The sequence below is a fragment of the Salvelinus alpinus genome, chromosome 19 (genome assembly GCF_045679555.1).
Source record: "Salvelinus alpinus chromosome 19, SLU_Salpinus.1, whole genome shotgun sequence".
NCBI classification, from domain to species: domain Eukaryota; kingdom Metazoa; phylum Chordata; class Actinopteri; order Salmoniformes; family Salmonidae; genus Salvelinus; species Salvelinus alpinus.
Window position 1 is genome coordinate 3,127,296 of NC_092104.1, and position 17,490 is coordinate 3,144,785.

Here is a 17,490-nt window from a genome sequence, read left to right on the forward strand (position 1 = left end):
GAGACAGGCAGAGGGAGAGACAGAGAGACAGGCAGAGGGAGAGACAGGCAGAAGGAGAGTTAAAGATGGACATAGAGAGTGAGAAAGAGGGAAAGAGACAGACAGACAGACAGAGGGAGAGACAGACAGACAGAGGGAGATACAGACAGACAGAAGGAGAGACAGGCAGAGGGAGAGACAGAGAGACAGGCAGAGGGAGAGACAGAGAGACAGGCAGAGGGAGAGATAGATATGGACATAGAGAGTGAGAAAGAGGGAAAGAGACAGGGATGGAAGAGAGAGAAGCAGAGATTCCTTTCCCGCTATCTGTACAGCTTTGTGTCAATGAACCGTTGAACAGTCAGGCCACAACAACTCAACATCAGTGACAGCTCATTGTCTTACCTGGATTATATTTCTCAACACTTTGAGCGCTTAACCAACACCTTACCACTGAGTGTCTGTCCCTCTGTCTGTCTCTCCCTCTGCCTGTCTCTCCCTCTGCCTGTCTGTCTCTCCTTCTGTCTGTCTCTCCCTCTGCCTGTCTGTCTGTCTCTCTCTCCATCTGCCTGTCTCTCCCTCTGCCTGTCTCTCCCTCTGTCTGTATGTCTCGTTGAACAGTCAGGCAACAACTCAACATCAGTGACAGCTCATTGTCTTACCTGGATTATATTTCTCAACACTTAACCAACACCTTACCACTGCGTGTGCGTTCTCCTTGGTTTAGACGACCAGGTACTTTGACCATAGTGTGTTTTAACCAGATTCTCTAGTCCTGCAGCTCAGACATGACACGTTATTTAATCTGAACTGAACTTTACTCACAGAGAGAAATATGTGTATTCCTTGTAGGCAGACAAAGGGTTTCCTTTACCTTTAACACTCCACTGAAAATAACCCACACGCTCATACCCTCGTGAATCTCCCCTCCAGAAATCAGAGACCTGTCTTAGATCTGCTACTAGATTCTATTACATGTATTCAGACTGAGGGGGGTTGCATCTCTGATCTCTGAACAAAGGTTTGACAGATTTCATTAGGCTGGTATCATCACCATGTTGTTTGACGCTATTGGTTCATGTTGTCTAGTCCAACAGACATGTGGAGACCTACCTTAAAACCCTACTGAACCACCGTAGGACCTCTTAAAAACTGGTCCACGGTCAGATGCTCCTTTATCCCATATACTTTGTGGTAAGGATCGGTAAGGGTAGATCTGATTCTAGATCTGTGGTTAGTGGCAACTTCTACCTCGAGCCAAGAGACAGACACACAGTGGAACCAGACAGACATGAAGGGCTGTGGGGGGGGGGGGGCAAACAGACACACAGTGGAACCAGACAGACATGAAGGGGCGTGGGGGGGGGGGCAAACAGACACACAGTGGAACCAGACAGACATGAAGGGGCGTGGGGGGGGGGCAAACAGACACACAGTGGAACCAGACAGACATGAAGGGGCGTGGGGGGGGGGAAGCTAACAAGCTGCAACCTGATAGGTTGCTGTAGATCAGCTGATGGGAGCCGAGCGGGAACAGCATTTTTATGGTGAGCTGAAGAGGAAGTGGCCTCTGCTAAGAGAGAGAGGGTGGGGGGGAGAGGGGGGGAGAGGGGGAGAAAGAGAGAGCGAGGAGAGAGAGAGAGAGAGCGAGGTGGGAGAGAGAGAGCGAGGGGGGAGAGAGAGAGTGAGGGGGGAGCGAGAGAGGGGGAGAGAGAGAGAGACAGAGGAGGAGAGAGAGAGAGAGGGGGGGGGGGAGGGAGGGAGAGAGAGAGAGAGAGAGAGGGGGAGAGAGAGAGAGACAGAGAGAGTGTAACACCAGCTCTCTTCAAGCTATCACTTCAAGCTGCAGCATCAACACATCCAGCGTGTTAATGTTTGTCAGGCCGATCAGATGCTGTTAACACATCCAGCGTGTTAATGTTTGTCAGGCTGATCAGATGCTGTTAACACATCCAGCGTGTTAATGTTTGTCAGGCTGATCAGATGCTGTTAACACATCCAGCGTGTTAATGTTTGTCAGGCTGATCAGATGCTGTTAACACATCCAGCGTGTTAATGTTTGTCAGGCTGATCAGATGCTGTTAACACATCCAGCGTGTTAATGTTTGTCAGGCCGATCAGATGCTGTTAACACATCCAGCGTGTTAATGTTTGTCAGGCCGATCAGATGCTGTTAACACATCCAGCGTGTTAATGTTTGTCAGGCTGATCAGATGCTGTTAACACATCCAGCGTGTTAATGTTTGTCAGGCTGATCAGATGCTGTTAACACATCCAGCGTGTTAATGTTTGTCAGGCTGATCAGATGCTGTTAACACATCCAGCGTGTTAATGTTTGTCAGGCCGATCAGATGCTGTTAACACATCCAGCGTGTTAATGTTTGTCAGGCTGATCAGATGCTGTTAACACATCCAGCGTGTTAATGTTTGTCAGGCCGATCAGATGCTGTTAACACATCCAGCGTGTTAATGTTTGTCAGGCTGATCAGATGCTGTTGACTCCTCCAGCGCTGGCCTGCCTGGGAAAGCAAAGGAAGACTCAAAAGCATTTTAGTGCTGCAATCAAATGAAGGCAAAACACAGGCTTATATCCCAAATGGCACCCTATTCCCTATGTAGTGCACTAATTTTGACCCGGGCCCTTATCAAAAGTAGTGCACTATGTAGGAAATAGGGTGGCAATTATGGGACACGTACTGTATCAAAGAGCTCTCTAGCTACAGAGTCAGAAACCCTGCAATTACTGCAGCATTGTGGTTCGTTTTTGTTAGATGTACTGGGTGTGTTTCATTGAAAGATAAGCGTGATTATGGATGTCATTACTTTTTAAAAGGACTGTAGTTGTGTGTTTTGGCGGTGAACACTGAGCAGGGTTATCTGTTATCTACTACAGCTAGTTAGTTATGTTCCTACCAGGCTACACCACAAAAACATTTTCTGTTTCTTAACAAATACAAATTGAAGTGTATGTTCTGTTGTTGGAGTTTCTCTTCTAAAGCCTATCGGTTCGGGTTAACTATTGAAACGATTGAGCCTTATAATCCACAACATTATAATGTGGTGATGCCATCCGACATCCCTCTGTTAGTCCTCTGTTGTTGTTTCTGTCATCTTGTCTGTTCTGATCCAGAGCGCCTGGCCTGGCCTTGACTGGCCTTGACTGGCCTGGTCTTGACTGGCCTTGACTGGCCTGGTCTTGACTGGCCTGGTCTTGACTGGGCTTGACTGGCCTTGACTGGCCTGGCATGGCCTTGACTGGCCTTGACTGGCCTGGCCTTGACTGGCCTTGACTGGCCTTGACTGGCCTTGACTGGCCTGGCCTTGACTAGACTGGACTGGGCTTGACTGGCCTTGACTGGCCTGGCCTGGCCTTGACTGGCCTTGACTGGCCTGGCCTGGCCTTGCCTGGCCTTGACTGGCCTTGACTGGCCTTGACTGGCCTTGCCTGGCCTTGACTGGCCTTGACTAGACTGGACTGGGCTTGACTGGCCTGGCCTGGCCTGGCCTTGACTGGCCTGGCCTTGACTGGCCTGGTCTTGACTGGCCTTGCCTGGCCTTGACTGGCCTTGACTGGCCTTGACTGGCCTTGACTGGCCTTGACTGGCCTTGCCTGGCCTTGACTGGCCTTGCCTGGCCTTGCCTGGCCTTGCCTGGCCTTGCCTGGCCTTGACTAGACTGGACTGGTCTTGGCTGGGCTTGACTGGCCTGGCCTGGCCTTGACTGGCCTTGACTGGCCTGGCCTTGACTGGCCTTGACTGGCCTTGCCTGGCCTTGACTGGCCTTGACTGGCCTGGCCTTGACTGGCCTGGTCTTGACTGGCCTGGTCTTGACTGGCCTTGACTGGCCTTGACTAGACTGGACTGGGCTTGACTGGCCTTGACTGGCCTTGACTGGCCTGGCCTGGCCTTGACTGGCCTTGACTGGCCTGGCCTGGCCTTGCCTGGCCTTGACTGGCCTTGACTGGCCTTGACTGGTCTTGCCTGGCCTTGACTGGCCTTGACTACTGGACTGGGCTTGACTGGGCTTGACTGGCCTGGCCTGGCCTGGCCTTGACTGGCCTGGCCTTGACTGGCCTGGTCTTGACTGGCCTTGACTGGCCTTGACTGGCCTTGACTGGCCTTGCCTGGCCTTGACTGGCCTTGCCTGGCCTTGACTGGCCTTGACTGGCCTTGCCTGGCCTTGACTGGCCTTGCCTGGCCTTGCCTGGCCTTGCCTGGCCTTGACTAGACTGGACTGGTCTTGGCTGGGCTTGACTGGCCTGGCCTGGCCTTGACTGGCCTGGTCTTGACTGGCCTTGACTGGCCTTGACTGGCCTTGCCTGGCCTTGACTGGCCTTGACTGGCCTTGCCTGGCCTTGACTGGCCTTGACTGGCCTTGCCTGGCCTTGCCTGGCCTTGACTGGCCTTGACTGGCCTGGCCTGGCCTTGACTGGCCTTGCCTGGCCTTGCCTGGCCTTGCCTGGCCTTGACTGGCCTTGACTGGCCTTGACTAGACTGGACTGGGCTTGACTGGGCTTGACTGGCCTGGCCTTGACTGGCCTGGCCTTGACTGGCCTGGTCTTGACTGGCCTTGACTGGCCTTGCCTGGCCTTGACTGGCCTTGCCTGGCCTTGACTGGCCTTGACTGGCCTTGACTGGCCTTGCCTGGCCTTGACTGGCCTTGCCTGGCCTTGCCTGGCCTTGACTGGCCTGGACTAGACTGGACTGGTCTTGGCTGGGCTGGGCTTGACTGGCCTGGCCTGGCCTTGACTGGCCTGGTCTTGACTGGCCTTGACTGGCCTTGACTGGCCTGGCCTTGACTGGCCTTGCCTGGCCTTGCCTGGCCTTGCCTGGCCTTGACTGGCCTTGCCTGGCCTTGACTGGCCTTGACTAGACTGGACTGGTCTTGACTGGGCTTGACTGGCCTGGCCTGGCCTTGACTGGCCTGGTCTTGACTGTCCTGGTCTTGACTGGCCTGGCCTTGACTGGCCTGGCCTTGACTGGCCTGGTCTTGACTGGCCTGGTCTTGACTGGCCTTGACTGGCCTGGCCTTGACTGGCCTGGCCTTGACTGGCCTGGTCTTGACTGGCCTTGACTGGCCTTGACTAGACTGGACTGGGCTTGACTGGGCTTGACTGGCCTTGACTGGCCTGGCCTGGCCTTGCCTGGCCTTGCCTGGCCTTGACTGGCCTTGACTGGCCTTGACTGGCCTTGCCTGGCCTTGACTGGCCTTGCCTGGCCTTGACTGGCCTTGCCTGGCCTTGACTGGCCTTGACTGGCCTTGACTGGCCTTGACTGGACTGGACTGGTCTTGACTGGGCTTGACTGGCCTGGCCTGGCCTTGACTGGCCTGGTCTTGACTGGCCTTGACTGGCCTTGCCTGGCCTTGCCTGGCCTTGACTGGCCTTGACTGGCCTTGACTAGACTGGCCTGGTCTTGACTGGGCTTGACTGGCCTGGCCTGGCCTTGACTGGCCTTGCCTGGCCTTGCCTGGCCTTGACTGGCCTTGACTAGACTGGCCTGGTCTTGACTGGGCTTGACTGGCCTTGACTGGCCTTGCCTGGCCTTGACTGGCCTGGCCTTGACTGGCCTGGGCTTGACTGGCCTGGCCTGGCCTTGACTGGCCTGGTCTTGACTGGCCTGGTCTTGACTGGCCTTGACTAGACTGGACTGGTCTTGACTGGGCTTGACTGGGCTTGACTGGCCTTGACTGGCCTGGCCTGGCCTTGACTGGCCTGGCCTGGCCTTGACTGGCCTGGCCTGGCCTTGACTGGCCTTGACTGGCCTGGTCTTGACTGGCCTTGACTGGCCTTGACTAGACTGGACCGGTCTTGACTGGGCTTGACTGGCCTTGACTGGTCTTGACTGGGCTTGACTGGGCTTGACTGGCCTTGACTGGCCTTGACTGGCCTTGACTGGTCTAGACTGGTCTAGACTGGCCTGGCCTTGACTGGTCTTGACTGGGCTTGACCTGCCTTGACTTCATTGATATCTGGTGGTTACGTTGTGCCAAACACCTGTTACACTAGGTACACAGTGTCTTATAGGAGTAGTGCTGATCTTGGATCAGGTCCGTCTGGTCCATATTCATGATCCTAAGATCAGCACTACTGTGAGACTAGGGCCCGATGGTGAATGTGGTTCGATGAGTGTTTCCTGAACTTTCCTCTCTGTTTTGTTCCTCCAGGTTTCAGAGCAGGAGATGGATGATGTAATCACTAGGTCTTCACACAGAGACAGCCTGAGTAAGGATGGACACGCCTCTCAAACTCTAGGTCTGTCTGTCCCTCCCCCCACCCTCTCGCTCTCTCCCTTTCTTCTTTCTCTCTCTCTCTCTCTATCACCTCTCTCTTTCTCTCCTGTCTCTCTCTCTCTCTCTCTCTCACACACCTCTCAATTCAATTCAATTCAAGGGCCTTTATCGGCATGGGAAACATGTGTTAACATTGCCAAAGCAAGTGAGGTAGATATTATACAAAAGTGAAATAAACAATACAAATTAACAGTAAACATTACACATACAGAAGTTTCAAAACAATAAAGACATTACAAATGTTATATTATATATATACAGTGTTGTAACAATGTACAAATGGTTAAAGCACACAAGTTAAAATAAATAAGCATAAACATGGGTTGTATTTACAATGGTGTTTGTTCTTCACTGGTTGCACTTTTCTTGTGGCAACAGGTCACAAATCTTGCTGCTGTGATGGCACACTGTGGAAATTCTCCCAGTAGATATGGGAGTTTATCAAAATTGGATTTGTTTTCGAATTCTTTGTGGATCTGTGTAATCTGAGGGAAATATGTCTCTCTTATATGGTCATACATTGGGCAGGAGGTTAGGAAGTGCAGCTCAGTTTCCACCTCATTTTGTGGGCAGTGAGCACATAGCTTGTCTTCTCTTGAGAGCCATGTCTGCCTACGGCGGCCTTTCTCAATAGCAAGGCTATGCTCACTGAGTCTGTACATAGTCAAAGCTTTCCTTAAGTTTGGGTCAGTCACAGTGGTCAGGTATTCTGTCACTGTATACTCTCTGTTTAGGGCCAAATAGCATTCTAGTTTGCTCTGTTTTTTTGTTAATTATTTCCAATGTGTCAAGTAATTATCTTTTTGTTTTCTCATGATTTGGTTGGGTCTAATTGTGCTGTTGTCCTGGGGCTCTGTGGGGTGTGTTTGTGTTTGTGAACATTGCCCCAGGTCCAGCTTGCTTAGGGGACTCTTCTCCAGGTTCATCTCTCTGTAGGTGATGGCTTTGTCTCTCTCTCTCTCACCTCTCTCTCTCACCTCTCTCTCTCTCACACCTCTCTCTCACACCTCTGTCTCACACCTCTGTCTCACACCTCTGTCTCACCTCTGTCTCTCTCTCTCTCTCGATCGATGAAGAGAGTGTCAATAATTTTTTTAAAGAGTCTCAGTGCTGTATTTTCGACTGGTGTTAAGGAGACAAGTCTCAGTGCAGTTGTTAACAGACAGATTATTTCACTTATAATTCACTGTATCACAATTCCAATGGGTCAGAAGTTTACATACCACCCTGCATACCACTGCTGGCTTGCTTCTGAAGCTAAGCAGGGTTGGTCCTGGTCAGTCCCTGGATGGGAGACCAGGTGCTGCTGGAAGTGGTGTTGGAGGGCCAGTAGGAGGCACTCTTTCCTCTGGTCTAAACAAAGATCCCAGGGCAGTGATTGGGGACACTGCTCTGTGTAGGGTGCCGTCTTTCGGATGGGACGTTAAACGGGTGTCCTGACTCTCTGAGGTCATTAAAGATCCCATGGCACTTATCGTAAGAGTAGGGGTGTTAACCCCGGTGTCCTGGCTAAATTCCCAATCTGGCCCTCAACCATCACGGTCACCTAATAATCCCCAGTTTACAATTGGCTCATTCATCCCCCTCCTCTCCCCTGTAACTATTCCCCAGGTCGTTGCTGCAAATGAGAACGTGTTCTCAGTCAACTTACCTGGTAAAATAACGGTAAAATAAAATAAATTACATACACTAAGTTGACTGTGCCTTTAAACAGCTTGGATAATTGCAGAAAATTATGTCATGGCTTTAGAAGCTTCAGATAGGCTAATTGACATCATTTGAGTCAATTGGAGGTGTACCTGTGGATGTATTTGAAGGCCTACCTTCAAACTCAGTGCCTCTTTGCTTGACATCATGGGAAAATCAAAAGAAATCAGCCAAGACCTCATAAAAACAATTGTAGACCTCCACAAGTCTGGTTCATCCTTGGGAGCAATTTCCAAGCGCCTGAAGGTACCACGTTCATCTGTAAAAACAATTGTGTGCAAGTATAAACACCATGGGACCATGCAGCCATCATACTGCTCAGGAAGGAGACGCGTTCTATCTCCTAGAGATGAACGTACTTTGGTGCGAAAAGTGCAAATCAATCCCAGAACAACAGCAAAGGACCTTGTGAAGATGCTGGAGGAAACGGGTACAAAAGTATCTATATCCACAGTAAAACGAGTCCTATATCGACATAACCTGAAAGGCCACTCAGCAAGGAAGAAGCCACTGCTCCAAAAACTGCCATAAAAAGGCAGACTACGGTTTGCAACTGCACATGGGGACAAAGATTGTACTTTTTGGAGAAATGTCCTCTGGTCTGATGAAACAAAAATAGAACTGTTTGGCCATAATGACCATCGTTATGTTTGGAGGAAAAAGAGGGAGGCTTGCAAGCCGAAGAACACCATCCCAACTGTGAAGTACGGGTGTGGCAGCATCATGTTGTGGAGATGCTTTGCTGCAGGAGGGACTGGTGCACTTCACAAAATAGATGGCATCACGAGGGAGGAAAAGTACGTGGATATATTGAAGCATAATCTCAAGACATCAGTCAGGAAGTTAAAGCTTGGTCGCAAATGGGTCTTCCAAATGGACAATGACCCTAAGCATACTTCCAAAGTTGTGGCAAAATGGCTTAAGGACAACAAAGTCAAGGTGTTGGAGTGGCCATCACAAAGCCCTGACCTCAATCCTATAGAAAATTTGTGGGCAGAACTGAAAAAGCGTGTGCGAGCAAGGAGGCCTACACACCTGACTCAGTTACACCAGCTCTGTCAGGAGGAATGGGCCAAAATGTACCTAAATTATTTTGGGAAGCTTGTGGAAGGCTACCCGAAACGTTTGATCCAAGTTAAACAATTTAAAGGCAATGCTACCAAATACTAATTGAGTGTATGTAAACTTCTGACCCACTGGGAAAGTGATGAAAGAAATAAAATCTGAAATAAATCATTCTCTCTACTATTATTCTGACATTTCACATTCTTAAAATAAAGTGGTGATCCTAACTGACCTAAAACAGGGAATTTTTACTAGGATTAAATGTCAGGAATTGTGATAAACTGAGTTTAAATGTATTTGGCTAAGGTGTATGTAAACGTCTGACTTCAACTGTACCTGCATTTCGCTTGTTCACGTAGGCTATCCATCCTCCATTTTCAAATAGCGCCCCTGTCCTGAGACAGGCTCCACCAAAGACAGGCTCCTCCAAACTATTTAATTCTATATATCACCTGCAGAGAATCTGGAGAATCGTCCTCGTACATCGACAGCGATACAACGGACAGGAGCCGAGTAATTTGTATAGATGTGGGAATGTTATTCCTAATGGCATGTAACAGTTTCTAACCCGATCCTATTTTAGAAATATTGTTGTTATTTTACGAAACAGATTGATTGTTTTTCGTTTGTTTGTTTGATTTTTTATTTTTTTTTACGAACTTATTAGAAAGGTTCACCGTCCAATGGGGTTGATGGGGAGAACGCAGGCTACATGGCTGGAACGCGATACGATTCCGTCTGCTATTTCTGGACGAGTCCAAATATGACCTGTTAGATGATGATGTTTATAAAACATTACATCTGAGAGCAGCGTAACGGCGAGCGGACATTCCCCCTTTCTCTGTATATTGGATCTTTAACCAATCTTTAACCTCTCCCCTCCTCTCTCTTCCTGTCTCCTGCTCGTCTCCTTCTCTCCCCTCCTGTCCCCTCCTCTCTCTTCCTCTCTCCTCCTCTCTCCTTCTCTTTCTCTGTATATTGGATCTTTAACCCCTGTGAACAGTTTGGATGTGGGTAAAAACCCTACATAAATTGGCCTTGTCTGTATTATACGCCCACGAGGAGCAATTATGGTGCCTGGAACTGTATTTAGACAAAGCCTATTTTAAAACAAGTAGTTGTTTAATTTTTATTAGAATCTGATTAGAATTATACATTGTCTTTTTAGGCCTTAATCAATTTAATATTGCTTAACAAATACATTTGGCATGTCCATGTCCAGACTGTAATTTACACTAGGCCTAGCCCCTGTGGTATATCAGTGCAAATGCTACAGCCTATGTTTAACAATGTATTGCCCTATTGAAGCAATGCGATTAGAAGAATGTGGCTATTTAACTAACTAGGCTGTAACGGACTATCATTCAAATTTAAGTTGATGACAACGCAATACATAAAAGACTGTATGGCCCTGTACATCACTGGGGCCAAGCTTCCTGCCATCCAGGACCTCTATACCAGGCGGTGTCAGAGGAAGGCCCTAAAAATTGACTCCAGCCACCTTAGTTATAGACTGTTCTCTCTGCTACCGCACGGCAAGCGCTACAGGAACACCAAGTCGAGGTCCAAAAGGCTTCTTAACAGCTTCTACCCTCAAGCCATTAGACTCCTGAACAGCTAATCAAAGGGCTACCCAGACCCTTATTTTACGCTGCTGCTACTCTCTGTTTATAATCTATGCATAGTCACTTTAACTCTACCTACATGTACATATTACCTCAATTACCTCGACTAACCGGTGCCCCCACACATTGACTCTGTACTAGTACCCCCTGTATATAGCCTCCACATTGACTCTGTACTGGTACCCCCTGTATATAGCCTCCACATTGACTCTGTACCGGTACCCCCTGTATATAGCCTCGCTATTGATATTTTACTGCTGCTGTTTAATTAATTATTTTCTATTTTTTACTTAACACTTATTTTTTTTACATTTTTATTAAAACTTCTTTAAGCATTGTTTGTTAAGGGCTCGTAAGTAAGTATTTCACTATAATACCTGTTGTATTCGGCGCATGTGACAAATAAAATTAGATTTTATTTTATTTTAAATGCACAACTTGAAGCAACCACATATTTAGTCATGGAACACGTTCTGATTGGTCAGTGAGGGGCCATGCCTCGACACACCCACAACTTGTTTATTTATCAAAACCCTTTTGCGCCACCGCTTGCTACTGTGCCCATAATTCTGGTTGTGAAAATAGCCAAATTATTTCTTACACACCCCCAAACCTATATTTCTATCGCCAGCGCTTAGAAGTGCTTACCTGGAATCATGGTCTGTTGTGATGTCTATATTGGAGTCAGGTTGTTGAGTGAATGTGATTCTAGTCTAACCTGTTTCCTCTGACCCCTGACCTCTAGGCATGCCCTCTAAGAGCCCCTCTCTCACAGTGAAGGCCAAACAGGCAGATGGCTCTTCCCTCAGCTGGACCATGAAGAGGTTCCTGGAGCCCGTCAGCAGGGTACGATACATTACACACAACAATCAATATATCACTCAATCGATCTATCAATACATGAACCAATCAATCAATCGATCACCAGTCAATGTCCATTCACTATTGTTAGGAATCACCAATGTTTTGCGGCTGAATCGTATTGCGTTGAGACCTTGACCTCAACTGTTCTTCCTCTTCAGCAGAGTTTCTCTCAGACTCTCATTAGATTCAAAGGATAAATGGGGTAAATGGAACACTCAAGGCTTTGAGTCTTCCTTCCTACACGAATCTAAGTGAAGTTTTCCTCTTGCTTTCCTCTAATCTCTCTCTTTCTGAGCAGCAAGGGTCTCTGAGTTCAGAGGCGGAGCTATCTCAGTACTTTTCCCAGGAAGTAACCAGTCATTCGTCGCTGTCGGAAACCAATGCGATGGGATCCAGTGATGACGACATGCTCCACCACAGGAGCTGTAACACCTCAATAAACGACACCCCCGCCACTCAGCCACATGGTACAGTCCATTTCCCCTATTCCACATCCATATGGTATATAAAAAGAGTGCCACCAACTGATAGTGGTCTCTGTAAGATCTAGATACAACAGTGGTTTAGATCTAGGAACAACTGTCCCGGTTTAGATCTAGGTACAACTGTCCCAGTTTAGATCTAGGAACAACTGTCCCGGTTTAGATCCAGGTACAACTGTCCCAGTTTAGATCTAGGTACAACTGTCCTGGTTTAGATCTAGGTACAACTGTCCCGGTTTAGATTCAGGTACAACTGTCCCGGTTTAGATCTAGGTACAACAGTGGTTTAGATCTAGATACAACTGTCCCAGTTTAGATCTAGATACAACAGTGGTTTAGATCTAGGAACAACTGTCCTGGTTTAGATCTAGGTACAACTGTCCCGGTTTAGATCCAGGTACAACTGTCCTGGTTTAGATCTAGGTACAACTGTCCCGGTTTAGATCTAGGTACAACAGTCCCAGTTTAGATCTAGGAACAACAGTCCCGGTTTAGATCTAGGAACAACTGTCCCGGTTTAGATCCAGGTACAACTGTCCTGGTTTAGATCTAGGTACAACTGTCCCGGTTTAGATCTAGGTACAACAGTCCCGGTTTAGATCTAGGTACAACTGTCCCGGTTTAGATCTAGGTACAACTGTCCCGGTTTAGATCTAGGTACAACTGTCCTGGTTTAGATCTAGATACAACTGTCCCGGTTTAGATCCAGGTACAACTGTCCCGGTTTAGATCTAGGTACAACTGTCCCGGTTTAGATCTAGGTACAACTGTCCCGGTTTAGATCTAGGAACAACTGTCCCGGTTTAGATCTAGGTACAACTGTCCCAGTTTAGATCTAGGAACAACTGTCCCGGTTTAGATCTAGGTACAACTGTCCCGGTTTAGATCTAGGTACAACTGTCCCGGTTTAGATCTAGCTACAACTGTCCCGGTTTAGATCTAGGAACAACTGTCCCGGTTTAGATCTAGGTACAACTGTCCCGGTTTAGATCTAGGAACAACTGTCCCGGTTTAGATCTAGATACAACTGTCCTGGTTTAGATCTAGGTACAACTGTCCCGGTTTAGATCTAGGTACAACTGTCCCGGTTTAGATCTAGGTACAACTGTCCCGGTTTAGATCTAGGTACAACTGTCCCGGTTTAGATCTAGGTACAACTGTCCCGGTTTAGATCTAGATACAACTGTCCCGGTTTAGATCTAGGAACAACTGTCCCGGTTTAGATCTAGCTACAACTGTCCCGGTGCCTCTGTTAGAAGGCGTGGTTAATGACTAGTAGGAAACAGATGTACAGAACACACTTTTTTACACACACATTAACACACACACACACACACACACACACACACACACACACACACACACACACACACACACACACACACACACACACACACACACACACACACACACACACACACACACACACACACACACACACACACACACACACACACACACACATTAAGACACACACACACACATTTAGACACACACACATTAAGACACACTCCAACGTAACAAGAGGGAACTAGTAGAAGGGTTTTTACTGGTCAGTGACCTACAGACGGAAGGCTTGTCCATGTGGAGAAGGAAAAGGTCCAGCTGTGTGTCCGGGCCAGAGGTTAATGAGAGAGCTGCCTGCTAGAGAGGTCCAGTGGTGTGATGTGCAGGGCAGAGGTTAATGAGAGAGCTGCCTGCTGGAGAGGTCCAGTGGTGTGATGTGCAGGGCAGAGGTTAATGAGAGAGCTGCCTGCTGGAGAGGTCCAGTGGTGTGATGTGCAGGGCAGAGGTTAATGAGAGAGCTGCCTGCTGGAGAGGTCCAGTGGTGTGATGTGCAGGGCAGAGGTTAATGAGAGAGCTGCCTGCTGGAGAGGTCCAGTGGTGTGATGTGCAGGGCAGAGGTTAATGAGAGAGCTGCCTGCTAGAGAGGTCCAGTGGTGTGATGTGCAGGGCAGAGGTTAATGAGAGAGCTGCCTGCTAGAGAGGTCCAGTGGTGTGATGTGCAGGGCAGAGGTTAATGAGAGAGCTGCCTGCTAGAGAGGTCCAGCGGTGTGATGTGTCCGGGCCAGAGGTTAATGAGAGAGCTGCCTGCTAGAGAGGTCCAGTGGTGTGATGTGCAGGGCAGAGGTTAATGAGAGAGCTGCCTGCTAGAGAGGTCCAGCGGTGTGATGTGTCCGGGCCAGAGGTTAATGAGAGAGCTGCCTGCTAGAGAGGTCCAGTGGTGTGATGTGCAGGGCAGAGGTTAATGAGAGAGCTGCCTGCTAGAGAGGTCCAGTGGTGTGATGTGTCCGGGCCAGAGGTTAATGAGAGAGCTGCCTGCTAGAGAGGTCCAGTGGTGTGATGTGCAGGGCAGAGGTTAATGAGAGAGCTGCCTGCTGGAGAGGTCCAGTGGTGTGATGTGCAGGGCAGAGGTTAATGAGAGAGCTGCCTGCTAGAGAGGTCCAGTGGTGTGATGTGCAGGGCAGAGGTTAATGAGAGAGCTGCCTGCTAGAGAGGTCCAGTGGTGTGATGTGCAGGGCAGAGGTTAATGAGAGAGCTGCCTGCTAGAGAGGTCCAGTGGTGTGATGTGTCCGGGCCAGAGGTTAATGAGAGAGCTGCCTGCTAGAGAGGTCCAGTGGTGTGATGTGCAGGGCAGAGGTTAATGAGAGAGCTGCCTGCTAGAGAGGTCCAGTGGTGTGATGTGTCCGGGCCAGAGGTTAATGAGAGAGCTGCCTGCTAGAGAGGTCCAGTGGTGTGATGTGCAGGGCAGAGATTAATGAGAGAGCTGCCTGCTGGAGAGGTCCAGTGGTGTGATGTGCAGGGCAGAGGTTAATGAGAGAGCTGCCTGCTAGAGAGGTCCAGTGGTGTGATGTGCAGGGCAGAGGTTAATGAGAGAGCTGCCTGCTAGAGAGGTCCAGTGGTGTGATGTGCAGGGCAGAGGTTAATGAGAGAGCTGCCTGCTAGAGAGGTCCAGTGGTGTGATGTGCAGGGCAGAGGTTAATGAGAGAGCTGCCTGCTGGAGAGGTCCAGCGGTGTGATGTGCAGGGCAGAGGTTAATGAGAGAGCTGCCTGCTAGAGAGGTCCAGTGGTGTGATGTGCAGGGCAGAGGTTAATGAGAGAGCTGCCTGCTAGAGAGGTCCAGTGGTGTGATGTGCAGGTCAGAGGTTAATGAGAGAGCTGCCTGCTAGAGAGGTCCAGCGGTGTGATGTGCCCGGGCAGAGGTTAATGAGAGAGCTGCCTGCTAGAGAGGTCCAGCTGTGTGGTGTGTCCGGGCCAGAGGTTAATGAGAGAGCTGCCTGCTAGAGAGGTCCAGCTGTGTGATGTGTCCGGGCCAGAGGTTAATGAGAGAGCTGCCTGCTAGAGAGGTCCAGCTGTGTGATGTGTCCGGGCAGAGGTTAATGAGAGAGCTGCCTGCTAGAGAGGTCCAGTGGTGTGATGTGCAGGGCAGAGGTTAATGAGAGAGCTGCCTGCTAGAGAGGTCCAGTGGTGTGATGTGCCCGGGCAGAGGTTAATGAGAGAGCTGCCTGCTAGAGAGGTCCAACTGTGTGATGTGCCCAGGCAGAGGTTAATGAGAGAGCTGCCTGCTGGAGAGGTCCAGTGGTGTGATGTGCAGGGCAGAGGTTAATGAGAGAGCTGCCTGCTAGAGAGGTCCAGCTGTGTGATGTGTCCGGGCAGAGGTTAATGAGAGAGCTGCCTGCTAGAGAGGTCCAGTGGTGTGATGTGCCCAGGCAGAGGTTAATGAGAGAGCTGCCTGCTAGAGAGGTCCAGTGGTGTGATGTGCAGGGCAGAGGTTAATGAGAGAGCTGCCTGCTGGAGAGGTCCAGTGGTGTGATGTTTCCAGGCAGAGGTTAATGAGAGAGCTACCTGCTGGAGAGGTCCAGCGGTGTGATGTGCCCAGGCAGAGGTTAATGAGAGAGCTGCCTGCTAGAGAGGTCCAGCGGTGTGATGTGCCCAGGCAGAGGTTAATGAGAGAGCTGCCTGCTGGAGACAGAGTCCAGGGACAGAAGTAGGGGGTTTGAAAACCACCAGGTAAGGCCTGTGATTGGTTCACCCCACGATGTGATAAGGGCCCCTAGCAACCCCCTAGCAATGGAGTGGCCAGGACAAGAAGTGTGAACGACCGGGAGATGGTAGCCTCTGCTGGGGCTAGAGAGTCCCCAAGTTAGTCTCTAACTGCCAGGGCCAGAGAGAGAGTTTTCTACAGAACGGTTTACTAATGTTGTGTTATAGTATAGCTATAAGAACCATTCATCAATCTAATCAGCAGCTGGGTAAACCAGCATTATGTTTCCCGAAACCGTTGATGTTCATGATCAGTCTCACCTGACATCTCTGTCTTCCTCCTCAGGGTTAAAAGATGCCTCCGGTGTGGGAGTGGAGAACAGTGTGGGGGTCAGAACAGATGATAAGGCTCCCGGTGTCCCGGTGTTGAACCGGCCAGTGGAGATCACCCAGCGCCAGCCCAGCGTGTGTAGTCCTGGTAGCAGCTCCGTCCGCAGCCCACTGCTACGACAGAGACGAGTCATCTGCTATGACGATGAGGTCAGCGATGATGAAGATGCTGGTGAGGATATGATGGAGATACCGTGTTGGTCAAAAATGTTGTGTTTTCTGTCTTTATGAGACTTTTTGGGATCAGCAGGTCAGTTCCCGTGCAATAGCTGGATGTGTGTTAAACCCTCTCCTTTCATTCGCTCTCTCTCTTTCTCTCTCTCTCTCTCTTTTTCTTTGTCTAGTTACCCTGCCCTTCCGCCAGGTCACTGGTCGTGTTACCGCCATGGGGGTGGTTGCTGACTCTGGCATCATGATCTCTACGTCATCAGTGGAGGTGGACGAGGAGAGTGAAGGCCCACATATCCTGCTTCATAGTATCTCTCTGGAGTCAGAGGAAGGGGTCGCTTTCGTTCCTTCCTCCGGCGCCGAATCACCCTTCATGCCTATCCGTCGGTCGGACCACCACCAGAACCTCGGGGGAGGAGGAGGGTCTTTCCCCACGACAGGCCCCAGTAACCTGGGTGTGAGGATGGACCCTCAGGGCCCCCTGGAGCCCAAGCACTCCCCTAAGCTGGAACACAAGGCTGTGACCCGCGTCAAGAGTATGCTGAGCATCGAGGCCCCGCCCATCCAGCCAACCAATCAGCAGAACCAGAGACCCAAAGGAGAGGAGTCTCCAATGTCCCCATCCTCCCAGCCTCTGGTCCCTGAGCCTGGGGTTGTCTCCAGCCGTTCCCTGGGCCGGCCTGGGTCTAACCCCAACCCCCTCTGTAAGAAGGGCGAGGCCTGCAGCGAGCTGGCGGGGGTCTGCACCATCGACAGGGTGGTCCTGAGGAGGAGTGAGGAAGAGTCCTTCGGTCTGGACCTGGAGATCAGATCCTCTCCTCTGAAGGTGGTGATCACTGGACTGAGGCTCGGAGGAGCGGCCGAGAGGGTACGTTGGTTACCCGCCCTGGAATCCAAACTGTTATTTCACCATATCAGTTTTGGATTCCAGGCTA

At 50.0% G+C, this 17,490-nt stretch overlaps 1 protein-coding gene across 1 annotated transcript in view; it reads left to right on the forward strand.

Moving 5' to 3' along the window:
• LOC139545991 (PDZ domain-containing protein 2-like) overlaps nt 1-17,490 on the forward strand; it is a 226,287-nt gene that overhangs the window by 183,721 nt on the left and 25,076 nt on the right. The window contains exons 14-18 of the mRNA XM_071354254.1: nt 6,145-6,232; nt 11,413-11,513; nt 11,830-11,998; nt 16,344-16,559; nt 16,732-17,423. Of these exons, the coding sequence (XP_071210355.1) occupies nt 6,145-6,232; nt 11,413-11,513; nt 11,830-11,998; nt 16,344-16,559; nt 16,732-17,423 (1,266 nt within the window). The remainder of the gene's footprint in view (nt 1-6,144; nt 6,233-11,412; nt 11,514-11,829; nt 11,999-16,343; nt 16,560-16,731; nt 17,424-17,490) is intronic.